Source organism: Ornithodoros turicata, chromosome 3 (assembly GCF_037126465.1).
Source record: "Ornithodoros turicata isolate Travis chromosome 3, ASM3712646v1, whole genome shotgun sequence".
Classification (NCBI taxonomy): Eukaryota; Metazoa; Arthropoda; class Arachnida; order Ixodida; family Argasidae; genus Ornithodoros; species Ornithodoros turicata.
In genome coordinates, this window is record NC_088203.1 from 29,922,252 (window position 1) to 29,940,913 (window position 18,662).

At 44.4% G+C, this 18,662-nt stretch overlaps 1 protein-coding gene across 3 annotated transcripts in view; it reads right to left on the reverse strand.

The window, feature by feature from the left end:
- The window catches only part of LOC135388361 (cholinesterase 1-like), a 67,528-nt gene that overhangs the window by 33,926 nt on the left and 14,940 nt on the right, over positions 1 to 18,662 (reverse strand). For all 3 annotated transcript variants that reach the window (XM_064617875.1, XM_064617874.1, XM_064617877.1), the window contains exons 2-3: positions 546 to 728; positions 355 to 387 (exon numbers count right to left, since the gene is read on the reverse strand). In XM_064617875.1, coding sequence (XP_064473945.1) covers positions 355 to 387; positions 546 to 599 — 87 coding nt within the window. In that variant the 5' untranslated portion in view covers positions 600 to 728. The remainder of the gene's footprint in view (positions 1 to 354; positions 388 to 545; positions 729 to 18,662) is intronic.

Consider the following 18,662-nt stretch of genomic DNA (forward strand, 5'->3'; position numbering starts at 1 on the left):
ACTTCGCTCAACTGGACTATCTTCCCTGACGACGACTCGAAGCAAAATCTTGTGGCCAGTTTGTGCACCCGTCAACCGCGAAACTATTTTCATCTGCCTTTATAAACCGTTACCATACCTCTTGCATGTACGTAGGTATCATATAGCACCACTACCAAATGGAATGTACATATACGATACAGTGGTAAGAATAGGCAGGTAGCAGCATGCAGCCGGAGTTTCGCGACACAAAGAATAGCGAATAATTATGCTAGTGAAGTTTCTGTCCTTTTGTTAACCTTCTGCACACATGTCACACTCTGCTGTGCACTCTGCGATCTGCAGAATAAACGCAGAAAAAGATTGATTGCTTACGTGATCCCTGGGGTCATGTTTCTGAAGCGACATCTGGAACAGAAACGCAAAGATTCTCAGATTTCAGAACCTTACACGGCCCCCTTCGTAGCGACCGCCACGTACAATTTAGGAAGGAGATAACTGAGGGACATACATTTCATTTGGTATCTTAAGGGTATAAATTTAGAGAAACGCTGAATACATTTTACCTTGTTATTTGAGCTCAAGGCGCGCTCTTCTTCAGATTTAGAATGATGGTTCATGTCGTCGCTTTGCCTACACCGTAGCGGTGGGGTAATAGCAGTAACTGAATACCTCCGCCCCGTGGTGTTAGTTTTTCCGCAGTCGAACAGCGCAGCGGAACGAGCTCGTGCTATTTTCTTCTTCTTTTTCTAACAATCAAAAGATGGCCATTAGTCACTAAATAACTTATATAAATACACACACACATATATATATATATATAAATATATAAATAACAATAAATAACGTAGCTTATTTAGTGACTCTAATGGCCATGAGCCATGGCCAGGACAGAAGGACGTATAATGACGTCTGTGTGGTAGCGGTAAGATGTAAGGACAGGTTAGGCGCGGGTGCTAACTGACATATGACGTATGACGGTGACTGCATGAACAAGTGAGTACGTATGTACCTATGTAAGAATGTGCGTACGTGAAAATGTATGATAGGAGCGAGAAAGTGCCTAGAAGCGGTTGGTGGTGGTGGTGCAGGTGGAAGGGTTCGCCGTTGTTGGCCTCACAGAAGTGGGCGACGTCACGACTGTCGCACCGGGGGAATGTGCGTCCTGGGCCGACTTCTAAGGGACGCGGTTGGAGAGCACAAGTTGGAGTCTTACATGGTGGAAAAAATCCACGCTTGTGGGTTCCACCCAGCAATCGAGAACTGAACAAGAAAAGGCACGATTTGATGACTGCATGGTTGGCTCGTTTCCTTTGGTGTCGAGATTGCACCGCGGTGTACCATACCCTAATTCCCCGTGGAGCTGCCTTGCTGCGTGGATCATTACTGTCCCTTGTCTGACATCAATCCCTTGTCTGACAACTCAACAATTCATGTCTGACGTAGTGCCCTATTGGCGTCACTGAATATCTTATTTAGTGACACTGTTCGACATGGGGCACTTTGAGGCCACTTCAGCCACTTCCGAGGTCTGCTTGGAACATGTCCAGCGTCTAGGTTTTTTTTTTTTTTTCCTCTCAATCGGGCATCCCCCTCAAAATAGGCAAGGAAGCACAGATTGCATGATCGAATGCAATCAAAAGCTGCCTGACGGTTTTGTGGGGGAATACAAGGAGCCCGGGGTGTTCACGTCGCCAGGAGATCGTGGCACAGACGTCTTTGTCTGCAAGTTCCAGATCATGACAGTTAGCGTTCTCGGGAGACAACGTCTCAGCCTTTTTGTGAATATGTTTCACAAGTGTAGCTTTTTCTCGAAACTTCGGAAATTAACAAAGATATGATAAATAAAAGGCGGAAAACTCCGATGAAACTGTACTTGGTGCTGCACCACTTTTGGATTAAACGTTTTTGGAAGGTTTGCTGAACCCAGCGAGTCAGCTGCGTAGCCTGCTGTCAATGGTTCCTACAAGGTGTATCTAAACAGGTGGCGCAACTCCCATATGCCCCTGTGTCTTCAGAATGACGCCATGATAGAGGCGGTCAGCGCCATCCATCCGTTGCGCGGACTACTACGATTGTAAATAAATGACGTCAGATATGACGTCATCACTATGAATAAGAAGTAGTGCATAATTAGACATGGCACGTTTACATTCGCGCAATTTGTTTGCGTTGTATTCCCTTTTCCTCACCGAGGCAACAACACCAGACGAGAATACAGAAAAATAAGTCATATCAGGTTTAATTAAACATATCAATTCGAAATACATACAGTTATCACATATTTAGAGAACTCCAAACTGAAGGGCATCGTGATAACCACACAGAAATCAGAAAGGTTCACTTAAGGTCCATTTCTCACCTAGAGTTATATGAACACGTAGTGATTAGACGTTTGCATATATTAAATGAGTGGCCATCATAGGTACATTGCAAGAAAACATGGCATCGTTGGTGCACAGCTGATTCCTGGTAACACTCGCGCTATCATGGCCGCTTGTCCCATGACAAATTTCTTTTTTTCTTTTTTTTCGCGGTGGCAGCAACAGGCGATGCATTGTCTGTTCACACGTGTTTTTCTTGGTCTATAGCTCCGAGGTGTGAACGTCGCTTCCTGTTTAACCCAAAAAGTGTACGAACTCCGTGTTACAATGAACGGACACACGGCACGGGTACAGAGATGCACGGATAAACACGCCCACTGGGACACATACGCAAAGGAGCAGGACACGAAAATGTACTCGGGTGGTAGAGGATTTCGTATATTTGCACGAGTGGTGCAACAGAAAGTTTTTTCTACATTGAAAGGTAGCAGCTGATATCCTCCAAACGCCCACTTCCACCGACGTCCCAAGTCACCCAAAAGCTCATTTCATCCGAAAAAATATTCGGAGGTTCTGGGCATTCGGTTGATCTGGGCACGCGTGTGGCAGTGACCCATATCCCCCAAATGCTCTTTTCATCCGAGCGCCCAGAACCACCGAAAGCGGGATACTTGAAAGGACACGCTTCGCCTGTTTAACCGGGAGAGGAGAAAGGGTGAGCGGTTCTCAAGTGTGCGGGAATCCAATGTACAGCTCGAAGCAGAGTTAACTGGAACGCTACTTCGACTGACGGAGCTAAAGTCGGGAAGAGAGCAACCCTAGCGGCTCTTACGAGAAATAAAGGCAAATAGTGTTTCGACTGTCTCACTATTGCTGCGGGTGTGTCCGCCTTGCCATGAGCTGTTGACTCGGCATTTCCCTTAGCTGTGGTTACCATCGCGATGTTTGTTTGTGGTTACGGCAATTATGTGAAGGTGCAAGCCCGCTGATATCGCACGGATGGGATCCCAAGCAGCAAAATGTACTGAAAGTCGAGTGCAATAGGGGTGGACGGGTAGGTGGAAGGCCTTGAACAGACTGATGAAACTAAAGAACATTGATAAGACACATACCGTCCACCCCTATTGCACTCGACTGTCAGTACATTGTGCTGCTTGGGATGCCTTTACCTCATTTATGCATTCGAAGGTAGCAGCGTTCGCTCAATGGGGCATTTTCAGATTTGTGATAAAACAAATGAGAATGCACGGGGTCTAGTAGGAAATTTATTGGATTTGCTGTCCACCTTTGCGTGTATCAATTAGATAACAGCATCGCATCCGCGTGATATCGGCCAGCATACACCTTTACATAATCGGCTCAAACCCAAACAAACGTCGTGATGATAATCACAGTTGAGGGTAATACCGGGTCAACAACTCATGCCAAGACGGACACCCTCGCAGCGTAATCTCTTTGTTACCTTGCTTCTCAAAAATATTCGAAAAAATATTGTTTTTATGTTTATCTGACTAGTGTAAGCATTTTCTGTCTACTACGCAACATGGTTTTTTCCCCGGCAGGTCTGTAGAGTCTAACCTTGTTACTTACATGAATCTTCTAGCTGAAAACAACGAGATTTGGCCGAGGCAGACCAACAATTAGGGACGACACAGACAAGTTGTTTCCATCCGTTAACTTCTAGCTGAACACACTGGCAAGTGAAAGCAAGTAGATTCCGTTTATTTTGATGTGTCTAAGGATTTTGATTCTGTCAACCATCAACTGCTCATCGATAAATTATCCATGTATGGTTTGTCGACCGACCTATGCAAATGGTTTATATCTTATCTCAGCGACCGTAATAACATTGTTGCCTATAAAGGTTACCGGTCTCGTTCTTACAGGATGACTTCTGGTGTACACTCTAAATCCGGCACCCGATATGTACCGCATGAAAGAGGACCCGCACCTGGGCCAAGCGGTACACACGAGGTACGGTCCTCAAACAGCAGGTACAGTTCGCGACCACTGCGAAATTCAAGCGGTACAAGGGCTCCGACACCCATCCGTACCGGCTAGGTACAGCTTGGGACAAAAGTTTACGGAACACCGGGGTGTCACGTATCTCGTATCTCCATTGGAGTGACACCCTGGAAACAAACAGGAGCGGCCTCACATACTGGGAGATGGATAGGATAGCCGGTCACCCGTTTCTTATTCGATCTCTGCCTGATATCTAGTAGGGGGCCGCTCCGACGAAGAAATACGCCAGTGCTGTGTTCCGTAAACTTTTGTCCCAAGCTGTACCTTGTAAGCGCGGTCTAGCAGCTGTACCTCATGTGTACCGCGTGTTTCCGGCGCATGAGTACGAACGCCTTCTCACGATCTCGATGCGCTGCAAATATATTTCGCGTGATTCTGAATACCAGTCAATAAATTCCCTTATATAGCAGTGCCGTAATGGGTCTGCACTATCATTCTATCAAAGAAGTGCAATAACTAGAACCCGTGACCGTGAGGGATCGCACGTTTGGGAAGAATGCGTTTCCTGCAACCGCTGGCAAATCAGTTTGTTTTGAAACGTCGGAGAGCGAGGACGAGTCTGCTCGGTCTTCGAAGAAATTCGCTCGTCGCCTTCAAGACTGGAGTCACTTAAGGTGCGTATTATATCTATAAAGTCATTATTCGTCCGCACGACGCATTTTTGTTCATCTTCGCTCTGATTCCCAGTGGTCCTCATCACCACCATGCTGGACACAACTGAGGGACGGAGACAACGAACTTTGGGCTTCATACACGAATGTTGATGCGTGAATCAGAGAAGCCTAGATTGCACTTTATACCTGGATTACACAAGCAAGTAGGCACGTTTCTCAGGCAAGCTATTTCAGTTGTTGGATTTTTTTACATTGGTATTTTCTCCGAGGTTACGTCCGATGTCGTAAATGGGTGAGTCAATCATCTTCTGGGGTTTTGCGAGAAGAACTTGCTCGACGTCAGCTAGATTGTTCGGGACCAAAAGAAGTCATAAACCGGTTCATCACGCATATTGAAGCAACTAAGGAACAAGCTTTGTCGGGAAACGAAACTGCCGACACATCGTCCTACCCGGAAGCGTCTCAACCACCACCGAACCCTAGAACGCACATTTCGTCAACTACATTTTCATGCCCTCAGGAAGTCCAGCAGTTACCTTACAAGTAACGATTTTACCGGATTTTTCCTGAGCTCTGTCAACGTTCGAAGACGCTAAGGGGATTTCCGCACGTCGTTGGTTGGAAGGGTTAGAACGAACACAAGCTGTAGCAGCGTGGAATGATGCAACTCCCAGTAAACCATAGATGTACAAGTGACGTCCGGGTAATATCCCAACCTGGATGTTTGGATATCCCAGGGATTTTCGTAGAGAGCCTGTAGACGTCACATGTACGTCCAGGAGACTTAATTTGTTCCACGGTTTTCCACATTTGAGGAACGTCCCACAGATGTCACCACAAGATATTTGGATATCCCAGGGATTATTTCAGAGAGCTTGTAGATGTCACATATACATCCAGGAGACTTGATTTGTCCACATTTTTCGACATTGCAGAAATGTTGCACAGATGTCACCGCAGGATGTTGTTTAAATCCCTGCATTGTGTTAATGTTGTACTTGTTTTCATCACCATGATAGCAGCTTCTGCAGAGGCAATGCACTATACTAACCAGCAACATCTCAAGTGTTCTAGTAAGGTATATAATCTTGTTTATTTACGACTATGGTATACAATTTATCGCAAAATGTATTGCAGATTGTGGCATTACAAAGTTTACCACGTGCAGCATAGAAAAACATATCACAACACACTACACAAGTGTTTTTATCACAGTTTCACATGACTAAATTTATGGCAGTGTAATGTTTATCACAGTGCAATGTAACACTTTACTGAACAAGAGCATGTCAAAACTTCTCAGTATCAAAATGTACTACTGTGCGGCATTGCAAAAAGTACACAGTACAGCGTAGAAAAGTGTATCATGGTACGGTAAAACGAAGTTCTTAACACAATACAGTTTAAGTAAAAGCAAGCATTACAACAAATTCTATCTGTCCATGAGATTCCCAGTCGAAAAAAAAAGGAATTGGTCCAATTGGACATTTTCGCATTCAAATCAATTCGTATTCCAGTTGTGTTTTTGTCACCCGTTGGACTGAAACCAGTTGAAATCAATTGGTCCCCCCAAATGGTCCAGGTGAACTCAGTAGGGTCTCCAATTGGAAACAAGTAGCCCTACCGGGTCTGCCACATAGGGCTACAGCTACGGTTTCATCAGTGAATATCACACACGAGCATATGCAGGAGGTAACAACTTGTTTATTGTACGTTGGGACTAGTCTTGTTGACTAGAACTGCTCAGAACAAAGTACTTTACAATGGTCATTTCGAAACGAAAACAATACACCAGGTTTTTATTAAAAAGCTATTAGCTATCTGGCGCAAGGCGATGACACGTGGGACGTGATCACACAAGGGAGGTTCAGATAAACATACATATCTATCGAGTTACTATCACCCACCTTAGTTCGGATTTGAGAGTTCAGGAAATTCACAACTGTCATACACGGGCCGCTTGTCCTTTCTCGTAACTCAGCTGGTGCACGGGTGCGAAGAGAAAATTCTACGCATAACACAGCAGCTCACGACACAGATACAATTATGTTCGCGTTCTTACACAGTTTGAAAAACCAGACGAAACGCTTCATTCACGGAGCTACACAATCGACGCGACCGACGCCAACGGAAACTTGTTCAAACAGATTCTGGGGTGATGCCGATGCGCTGCGTCAGACATGACGATGAGAGCATCAAAGTTTCGATTTCAAACTGAAGTGAAGACAGCGAAAGCTTTACTCGTGCGATGTAGAACCACGAACTTTCTTTGGCGCTGTCATTTTATATTCTATCCAGCTGTGGCTATGAAACCTAATTTACGCATTTTCTGCTTTATCGAAAAATCTCGCTCTCCGGGGGACGAACTAATCCTTAAAATATAAAATACTGTATAAACTGTTGTACTGTAAACTGTATATGCTGTAATAAATTACTGTTGCTTATTGATAGCATTAATAGTTTAGGTACACATGCACTGACTAATTGTATTGAGAATACTGAGTAACATCACTTACTTTACAACTCTACATTGGAATCAGTTGCCAGTTGGGCCAACAGTTGCTAATTGTCTGCTAATTGGGCGGACCAGTTGGAGACCGAGAGACCAAATGGAACTGGAGTTCCCTATCAGAACGACCTATTGGACCCATTATGTCCAATTGAGTGTCCAGTTGGAGTGCATGAAACCAAATGGACCTTCCAATTGGTGCTCAACTACCAACTGGACAGTCCAATTGGAACTGAACGATCCAACAGGTTTTGATATGGGACCTGTTGGGTCCCATTCGAACCAATTAGAAATTCCAACTGGACCATTTCCTTTTTTTCGGCTGGGTTGGCCACACATGACGACCATTAGGAACATGGTCCTTCCTATTTACTAAATTTACTAAACTGAAGCACGACATCCATATGCTTTAGTCACAGGCTGTGATAAGCAACTGCCGTTCTTGTCCTTGCCAGAGGCCTTATTTGCCTCTACAACCTATTCCAAAATCAAGACCAGGAAGACCAAGAGAGACAACAGGAACCTCCAAATGTGTGTGCTTGCGTCACATCACAGTAAATGACTATTATAAAAAAAAGGTTTACACTCCGACTTAACTGAACAACACAAAGTAATTTACTCAAACATGTAATTTCTGGGGGGACATCATCAGTGTCCGCCAAGAAAGACAGAGTGAGGAATGCCCAGTTGCCTCAGTTAAGGTCAGTGTATACCTCGGGAAGTGGGCTACGCTTAACATTGCATAGGGTCTAATCTTTCTGAATGTGCGGGGACCCCACCTTTGTTCGCAAACACTGACGCAAATTAAGTTCATTCATGTAGTTGAAGCTGTTACCTGTTGTCCAACAATGATAAAAAAAATTTGTCTCTGACCTTGTCGAGTTTGTGGTTCTCTCTAAATCACGTGCCACAAATGCAACAAGGTCAAAGACAAAATTGCCTGATTATTGTTGGACAACTAGCCACAGCTTCAGCTACATGAATGCACTTAGTCTGGGTCGCGAACAAAGGTGGGGTACCCGCAGATTCCTCGAGTTGTGGCACATTAGGTAAGATAAGGCTGTATGAAATGTTAACCGTGGCCCACTTCGCGAGGTATACGCAGACCTCAAATGCGACAACTGGTTGGGCATTCCTCACTCAGTCTTTCTTGGCAGACATTAATGATGTCTCTCGCATGGGAAATGAAATGATGACCAAGGGCTTTGCACAGTACCAATCATTATGTTTCTTTACTTATCTGGGGGGAGAAACAAAAATAAGAAAAAGAAGCAAAAAGGAATGATGAACATAAAAGGATTATAATAATAATGCCATCAGATATCCTACAACAGCGAGGAAGTCACTGCAGTACGTCTAGCAGTGGCAAAAATACAAAAAGTGCTGTTTGTCTTTCTCAGATTAGCTGCAACTTTGAAACAGCCTCTGAAGGCACTTTAATGCCCGTACTGCAAACATATCTTGAAAAAAAAAAAAGGAAGAAGCACACAATTTTGTTTTTTCTTCTGTTCCAATTCAGCCAAAATTAGTTGTTGTTTTTGTGTTCGCTCGGGAACCCTGATAGTACTCGAATGGCATATATTAAGCCGGAATTATAAAAAAAATGAAAATGCAACTTTTTTAGTCACATTTTGCAAACACTTAAGTACGTCCACCGTGTTACGTCTATGAGACATTGAAAACACGACATTCGGAAATGTCACATCAAGGATATCCATGGGACGTCTATGAGGCATAAAGAAAAAGTCATTCACGAACGTAAAATTTTGGATGTCCATGTGACGTCCATGTGACAGGTGTGATATCTGTGACATATCCGACCTTTCTGGGATATCTTTTGGATGTTGGTGGTTTGCTGGGCTCTGCGTCTTCTTGCAATCAGCAAATCACGAGGCACAGCTAAGAACTGGCATCTTGCGTCAGGTTTCAGTTACACGACATGGGACACCTGGAAACGCGCCTTTCTCGAACAGTTCGATGACGATTTATCACTCATCCAGTGGCAAAGTAGAATAACGGCGCTTGTTCAGTCACGCGACGAGACACTTCGGCACTACGCGTTTGCCAAACTCAGAGTTATTAACAGAAGCCCACTGAAGCCCACTGTTCCTCAACAGATCGAATATTTGCTGCAGGGCATTAAAGATCATCAAGTGGCAACATCGATTGCTGCACAACGTCCGCAAAGTGTGCGAGTATTTCTAGACATTTGCACGGACTTGGACCGAACGTACATCCATCTCCAGCAAGTCGCACACAGTCATTGACAGATGCAAAGGGAGCACCACCCATGAAACAAGAACAATCACCACCTTGGGATATGCCACCTAACAAGGCACCTCTTCACGTGTCACAGTTACGCCTAGACAACAGCATTCCGCTTTTCGACCACGAATCTCGGATCAGTCACCTACTCAGCAGGAAGAACGTTATAAGGCAATTTCCGACAAATTTGGAGTTCCTGCCTTTCGCCCAGGGCAAGACTTAAAAGAAGCTATCTGCTTCAAGTGTCGTGGAAAAGGACACCTTGCGTCAAAATGCACTCAATCTCAAGCCAAGCCTCCTCAACACCCTACGCCGTTGCCAGAGCAGACTGCCCCCTCTGCCTTTTCATGCCTTACAGCTAATGCTAAGTCAACGGAGGGATCTCTTGTTTCCCGCTATGTAGTTGAAGGAAACGTTGCTACTGTATGACTAGTTACAGCATTCCCTGACAGTGGATCCAAAGTGTCCATTATTGTGTCCACTAAGTGTCCATTACGACACTTACGTGTGTCGTCTTCTGTGTCCGTGTCTCTCCGTCTTCTTCATGGATCTACACCAGCTAGCCTGCACCCCGTCCCTTGTTTCATTGCCCAACTACGAGGGGCGTTCAAGTCAAACCGGGACTTTCTGTCTCCTGAGTGTACAAATGGCTCCCGCTACTTCTTTTTCATCATTTTCGCACGCGACAGGCCACCGCGTTCACCACGTAGTGGTCCAAAGTTTGTGCAAAGCAGAAGACACGTGCTAGACAAGATGGCCGACAACGAGGTGAGAGCGCACATCGAACAGCGAATTGTCATGAATTTTCTCGCGAATAAAGGCGTAAAGTCATCTGAAATTCACAGAAGACTTCAGGCTCAGTATGGGCACTATACACTTAGCCGCAGCAAAACGTCTGAGTGATGCAAACGGTTCCTAGACGGCCGTACGTCAGTGCAGGACGATCCCGGCCGGGGTGGCACAGAGCCCAATGTCAGAGTTCCTGAGAACATCCAACTTGTGCAGCGCCTGATCCTCAAGGACCGACGGATAACATGTCTCGATATCAATAGTGCATATAGTGCGATCAATAGTGCATATTACAGCCAGATCCTCAGGGGTGTGCATAAGGCACTGAAGCAAAAGCGGCCGGGCCTCATCACCAAAGGAGTCCTCCTCCTAACAGGGCAATGCACGCCCGCATACCGCACATCTCACGACACGTACCTTACAGGAACTTGGCTGGGAGTGGCTTCCATATCCCCCTTCCAGTCCGGACCTCGCCCCCAGCGATTTCCATCTCTTCGGGTCACTGAAGGTGTTTCTTAGGGGCCCAGCTGGGACGACGAGGTCAAGAATGCGGTCCGATCATGGTTGCTACGCGCCGGTAAGGATTTCTACGCTGCTGGCATCCAAGCCCTCGTGAAATGCTGGAACAAGTGCATTAGTGCAGCTGGAGATTACGTGGAAAAATAAAACTAATTTCTCACCTGTAAGTTCATTTTACTTTTGCGAAAAACGAAAAGTCCCAGTAGTAGAGCGGGGAAGAGCCGGGTAACCAAAGAGCCTGGTGACCATCGGTCCCCACCACCCTAGATAGGAAGGTATTTGGAGCAAGATCGTTCGCGCCAAGGAGGAGCACGCACCAAGACCACCCCGTGCGTTTCGCGGCCGCGCGTCGCGTAGAGAGGGGGTTTCCTTCTCGCGTTTGAACATGCATGAACATGCAAAGTACATCTTATTCCCTTTCCACATCTTTTAATACATCCCCGAGCGGGGAGTTTTAATCGTCGTTTACCAACGATCAACTCACCTATCAACTTTCTACACAAAATGGGAGCTGCATGGAAGCTTTTGACTCGATGTTTTGGAAAGGAATATGATGAGCGGGAGACGGCGGACGAGAAAAAATGGCGACTTAAACAAGAATTATATGAAGCAAAAGCAGAAGCTGTGAGGAGGTTCCTCGCACACGAGCGTCTTATAGAAATGAAGCGTGGTTCCGCAAAAAGTCAAGACGATCAAATCGATTGGTGAGATGTACAATAAATCCATTTCTCACAACATCACTTATTCATTGTCTCGTTTACTTTTGCATCGTCATGTCTGACGCAGGTCGGTTTGCTTTTATCCACCCTGCAAGGGTTATTATTTGCGGTCCTTCCATGTCCGGTAAAACCTATCTCATTCGTAACATTCTAAGAAATCTTACAGTATTCACTGTAGTCCCAGAGCAAATCTTTTACGTTAGCAAATATGATGCGACCTGGCAAAATGAATTCGCAAATGATGTTACAATCCAGAAAGAGCTACCAAAGACATGGGATGAGAGCGTGCCTACTTTGATTATAGTCGACGATCTCATGACTGAGAAGAATGTGATGCAAGAAATGGTTCATCTCTATACGAGAGCATCACATCATAAGAACGCATCCATTGTTTTTCTTTGTCAGTACTTATTTCACAATGACGTCAACTATAGAACATTATCTCACAATAGCACATATATAATATTATTTAATAATTTAAGGTCACGCACGCAGCTGGAACTTTTAGGACGCCAGATCTTCGGCAAAGCTAAATTACCATACTTTATCAGTGCATTTGAGCAGGCAACAGAGAAACCATTTGGTTATCTAGTGATTGACCTACACCCTCTCCCAGTAAACGATCTACATCCCAGCGACGTCCATGTAACATCCTGAGCGTGACATTCGGATATCCCAGGGAGGTTCGCACAGAGCCTATAGACGCCTTTTGTACGTCCAATAGATGGCCATTTGTCCCGCTTTTTCCACATCCACGGGACGTCCCACTAACTCAACTAATGGACATTCGGACATTCAGAGGATATTGGCGCCACCAATTGCGATCCGTGCACACGAACACATATTTTGAAACATTTTGCGAGAGTTTTGGTGGTGGTGGTGGTGGGGGGGGGGGGGTGTCGGCACCATTAACGGACCCATAACTATAGAGAGTGGCCACCACATAACTATTTCGTTCCCTGTTTCCCCTCTGTGCCCGTTTGTGGTATTTCCCATAACGGACACAGAGCGCTGCTGTTTAAGTAAAGCAAACTGAGAAGTGGAAAAGCTCACGGTCCAAAAAGCTTCGGAAGGTACTAGCATTCCCTTTCCAAGAGAAAACAAATACTATATATTGCTTGTCGCGCGAACTTCCGCGAATTCGAGGGTACTGCTCGCCTCTGAAACAAAACGGTGGGTGAGCTGTCTAAGTATAACTCGATTATGCACAAAAATAGCAGTCATGTGAGGAGTTGCGTGGTGTGTTAACTCTGCAACAAAGTAACGCCTGTGTTTCTTACTCCTCTTGGTCGGAGACACTCAATAGATTCATCGAAAGTCAAATTTGAGAGTGCCACAGAATTCCGCATCTCTGCCTCTTTCGCAATAAGTGCTCAATGTAACATAGACAATCAGTTTTGGAAGGAGCAAAATCTTGCAATCTTGCACAGGACAGCCCTTTGTTTCTGAGAAACGTCATTCAGCCCCTGTTTGCACATACTTTTTGGTTCGTGATGTGATCCCCTCAGAATATCCAAATCTCGATGAACCCAAGATATTCGATTTGGGACGTACAGGGGATGTACAGAATTGGATATCCCCAACAACTAAAATATTTTGAGGAGACAGACTGGACGTCCATGTGACGTCCATGGAACATAGCTACAGTTGTGACATCTGCGACATAGTTTGGATCCAATCACGAATATCCCTGGGACGTACATAGGATGTCTCGACGTCTTGGACGTCTGCGACACATTTTGGACGTCTCCAGGATATTCGTGGTTTACTGGGCTGATGCAGTCTCAATTTCGTCTGCGAACAGGCATTACTGGAAACGTTCGACAGTTTGTTTTCTTGCCAAAATGAAAAGTCTGCGTCATCATTTAACTTTTCTAAAAGTCCTTGCAACATGTACTCTTAAAGAGCGCGATGAGATTTTAAAGGAGGCGCCACCTCATAGCATAGAAGCTCTTTCTGAAGTCTGTAAGAAATGGTAATATTAAGCTACCGCCCAGATTGTTCAAAGAGCTGGAAAAGTATAAACACACCATTCGATACATTGCATATAAAACGCTGCACAAATCACCAAAAAGACTAAGATCCTTCCTCTATCGTCAGAGGGGTGGATTAGTGCCACTAATCCCCTTATTACTCACGGGATTAACCAGTGTGCTCGGTGGTGTCGCAGGTCGTGCTCTAGCAAAGACGGTAGGTGTCTAAAAAATAGCTACAAAGGTTGAGGTATTGACTCCTATCGAATCAATTCTGGAATCTAACGAAAGCGATGATATTAAAGTAAAACAAATGTTAACTGCTATGTACTACATTATAAAAAATCATCAGAAACCATCTAATGAAACAGCACCCACAGTACAGGAAGAAAAAAACGATGAGTCACTTCCAATGGGACGCTCATTTGATTACAATTCGCTTCCTTCTAATGTCAACATTAAAAAAGTAAGACGTGTAGTCTCAGTGCTACCTAGGAGCTTGACTTGGAATGATAAGGGAGAAATCATTCATAACAACCAAACAATCGCTGGTTCTAATATAAAAGAATTGGTGTTGCATCTGTCCGGACACAAGAAAGGGAAGCCTGCCTGGTACCGAAAAGTGGCAAAGTTCTTGCAGCCACACAAAATACGTCAGAAGAGGAAAGCAAGGAAACGTATACTCTGGGAAACGTATAAATCGCCCCAAAGAACAAAGTTGCTTTCATCATCATCATCAGATGAATATATCACAGAAGAAGAATGAATTATAGGGATCCAAACGCTGGTTTGGGGGGGGGGGGGTTGCCCGATACTGCAGAGGTCGAAACATCTCTAAGAAACAGGCAATCGAAGAACTACAGCGAGATGACGTCTGCACACTTTACAAAGAAGGAAGACGTAGATTTAAGAGAAGAAAGACCATCTCACTGCACATCGACGATCTTCATCAAGCAGACCTGATTTCATTCCTGCAGTACAAGAAACAAAATAAAGGATTTTCCTTCATACTCATTGTGATAGACTGCTTATCAAGACGACTCATGGCTACGCCCATTAAGACCAAGCGTGGTGAAGATGTGAAGAAAGGATTGAGTAAGTTGTATAGGAGCCATAAATCCTATCCACATCTTCTGCAGGTAGATAGAGGGAGAGAGTTCTATAACAAACATGTGAAAGCATGGTGTAAACGTCACTCAATACACGTGTATAGCTCTTTTTCACCTTTCAAGGCCGCGGTCATTGAGAGGGCAATCAAGACTATTAAAGCTAGACTTTCTCGTTATTTCGCCAGTAAAGGTCATCACAAGTACATTGCTGTTCTCCCAAAGATCATCGCCGACTACAATTCGTCATATCACTCGACTATCAAGATGGCCCCGAACGACGTCGATAAAAATAACGAGATTGACCTATTCAATAGACTTCACAGTAAAAATGACAACAAACCAAAAAAGATTCCATTGAATATTGGTGATCAGGTGCGCATACTCACAAGTAGATCAATTTTTGACAAGGGGTACATTGGGCACTGGTCCTTAGTTGTCTACACGATCACACGATACAAGAACTCGGATCCACCAGTGTTTTACATAGCTGGACCAGATGGGGTCGAAGACGATGCAACTTACTATGCCAATGAATTGCAACGTGTAGTGAAATCGCAAGATGACCCATACCCAATTGAACGCATAGTAAGTCGAAAGAAAATAAACGGTGTCACACATTATAAAGTGAAATGGCTAGGTTATGATGACTCATTTAATTCCTGGGTTCCAGCCCAAGATGTCGTGAAGTTCTGATTTTTACATGTATCTCCTATCCAATGATTGCATGGATATGCACCCGAACAACAGTCTCAACGACTTTACAATCACTCTGAGTGCACCACTACAAGTGAATGAAGAATATGAAGTCGGCCTGCATGAACTTTCCATCTCTAATGTATTCTACAACGTTCCACGGACTAACGATGCTACTATACATATTACTTCCAGAAGCATTATTGAGCTTCGTAAGGAAGTTGTTGTGATATCGACTTTGGAAAACGCGCTGCAAGATTTTTTCAAAGAATTCAACATCGCATTTGGTTATGTTGATGGAAGGTACACATTCCAACTACCTCAAATAATTCGTTCTATTAAGTTTTTGGATGAAGAACTGCAACAAGCCATGGGTGTGTCCACTATACAGGGTTTGAAAGTTGCAGGTGCTAAAGTTCCACGCCAGAACATGTACATGGGAGAGGAAGCAATCTCAAAGATGCTTTTAAAGGAAGAGGTGACTATCATTACACAATATGCTCCAATCATATTCATACCAGGTCGCCCTATCACTGTCACACTAAATCGCTTCTTTAAAAGATATGAAATCGATGGAAAGATACTATTTCAAAACAATACCTATACATTATTGGTCCCACGTCTCTTTGTTATCCCTGAACACCTCAAGAGACTTCTCAAATTAAACTCCAGTAGACTGTTAGAAAATACAACACAATACATTGGAGATCCATTTACATTCAGTTTTGGTGTTGTTCTAGAAAAAGTAATACTTGCAAGGGAAGAAGTCCAAATTCCACCAAATTATTACGAGACACCACGTTCGCTTCTACAAGCTATCAGAGGTGTGATAGGCAGCAATGCTATACTAACGTACAATGAAGATACACAGCTGTTTACTTTCACTCCAGTTGATGGAGTAACTATAGATCTTTCTGAATATTTGAGTAATATGTTGGGTTTCGCACCAATTCAGTCTATTGCAAACACCACCACTGGAACCACACCACTCAATCTTAAACCATTGTTTCATAATTTCATGATTTATTGTGACATTATCGAATCATCTCATATAGGTACAAAAAGGTTTCCCATTTTGAAACTCGTCCCATATTTACATAAAGATGATCCCCAGATTCATTACAGCTTCCATAACGTGCAATATTTGAAGCTGTTACAGAACGAAATCACGTCAATTTCGATTAAGTTGTATGATGAGACAGGTCGTCCACTTCATTTTAGAGGGCCAGGTCGTACAGCTCTAGTTCTACACTTCAAAAATGTATCTTAAAGAAGTGCCAGAGATCCATTATGGATCAGGACTTGTTGATTTAGTGCCATACAAAGGGCCCCTCTTTCAAACTGGGAATGGCTTCTTTAGTTCTTTGCGTAAGCTAGCATTGCCACTATTGCATCGTGCAAAGCCTTACATAGCCCGTACTGCGATGAGCGCAGCGAAAAATTTGGCGAAAAAGTTATCTGAAGGGCAAAACATCAAGCAAGCACTGAGAGCAAGCTCAAATGAATTAGGCACACAGATTTTGAAGGACATTGCAGGCAGCGGACATCGAAGGAAAAAGAGGAAGAGAAGAGACATTTTCGATTAATCCTCTGTAACCGTGAAATAAAGAAGACACTTTTTTTCCACACATTGATGTTTCTTCTTTATAAAGAAAAAGGTTTTTCTATGGAAAAGGGTCGCACTCCGAAAATGGCGCCCAAGAGGGGTTAGAAGTCGGGACAATGGGTCGCCCCCTTTCACCTGTAGAAAGTGTGGCAGACAATGCTTCGAAGCGGTCATCGCATTCCGAAAAAACAGGTGGCCCAGGTAGGGCTGGTTTGTGAGGGCGATGTCAAAAGGTAAAGGGGGATTGGAGGACAATCATTCCAATCGTGAACGGGATCGCATTCAAAAAAAGTGGTCAGCGGGGGGTTAGAGGAGTGGATCGACTGGCGGTTAGCAAAACGGACCATGGTCGCCTTTCACGATGTGGACAATGCTTCGAATCGTGAACGGGATCGCATTCTGAAAACAGTGGGTCAGCGGGGGTTTAGAAGAGTGGAACGGCTGGTGGTTAGCAAAAACGGACCATGCTCGCCAGCGGACAATGTCAAAGGGTAAGGGGACTGGAGGACAATGATTCCAATCGTGAACGGGATCGCATTCCAAAAAATGTGGTCTGTGGGGGGTTAAAAGTGTGCATCAGCATCCAAGCTGGTTAGAAGTCGAACAATGGGTCGCCTTTCACTTGTAGAAAGTGTGGTGGACAATGCTTCGAATCGGCCGTCGCATTCCGAAATACAGGTGGCCCAGGTAGGGTTGGGTTGTGAGGGCGATGTCAAAAGGTAAAGGGGGATTGGAAGAAAAAAAAAGAGTCTTTTTGCTCGGGTAAGATGCTAACAAATAAAGCTATGAGGAAAGCATTGTACCTTTTCATTTGCAAAGATGTCGCAGGTCAACGTTGTACACGCACAGTCCCAGCTGGCTTTGAAGGGGGAGTGTGAGTTATTCAACATACCTCCTACCCAAGTTTCAATAGAATCATGGGAGGCGCAAGTTTATTATCCTGTTTCTACAATCAGCGGAGGAGAATCGACGATCGAATGGAACATAACAAATCTCTCAGACTTGTATCTCGATTTATCATCTCTCTATTTTAATATAACTATGCAGATATTGAGGTCGGACGGGAGTGAACCAATTACCCGAAGAGCAGACGGTATCACTGAGGACATTGCATTCCCAGTCAACAACTTGGGTGCCGCTTTATTTAAATATGTAACCATTCACTTGAATCAACGTCTCGCAAGCAGCAACTGTTTGAACTCCTATCGATGTATGATTGATACCCTACTTCATACGAATACTGATCTGCAGAAGACTTTAGACGATTGTGCAATGTATACATATGACACAGGAGAGCATGCAGCAAATGATCCAGTCGCTCGGGATGCAAAGTTGCGCATAGCTAGGACAAGTGGGGGGAAACTATTTGAAATTGTCATGAAAGTTAACACCGTCCTCACAAACCAAGGGAGGTTTTGTTACCCGGTGTGGGGGTTCGAGTGACTGCTCTACATAATACGGATAGCTTTAGATTGCTAACTGGCACCAATGAAACTCATAAGCATCAATTGAAAATCCACAGCGCGGCACTTGTAGCA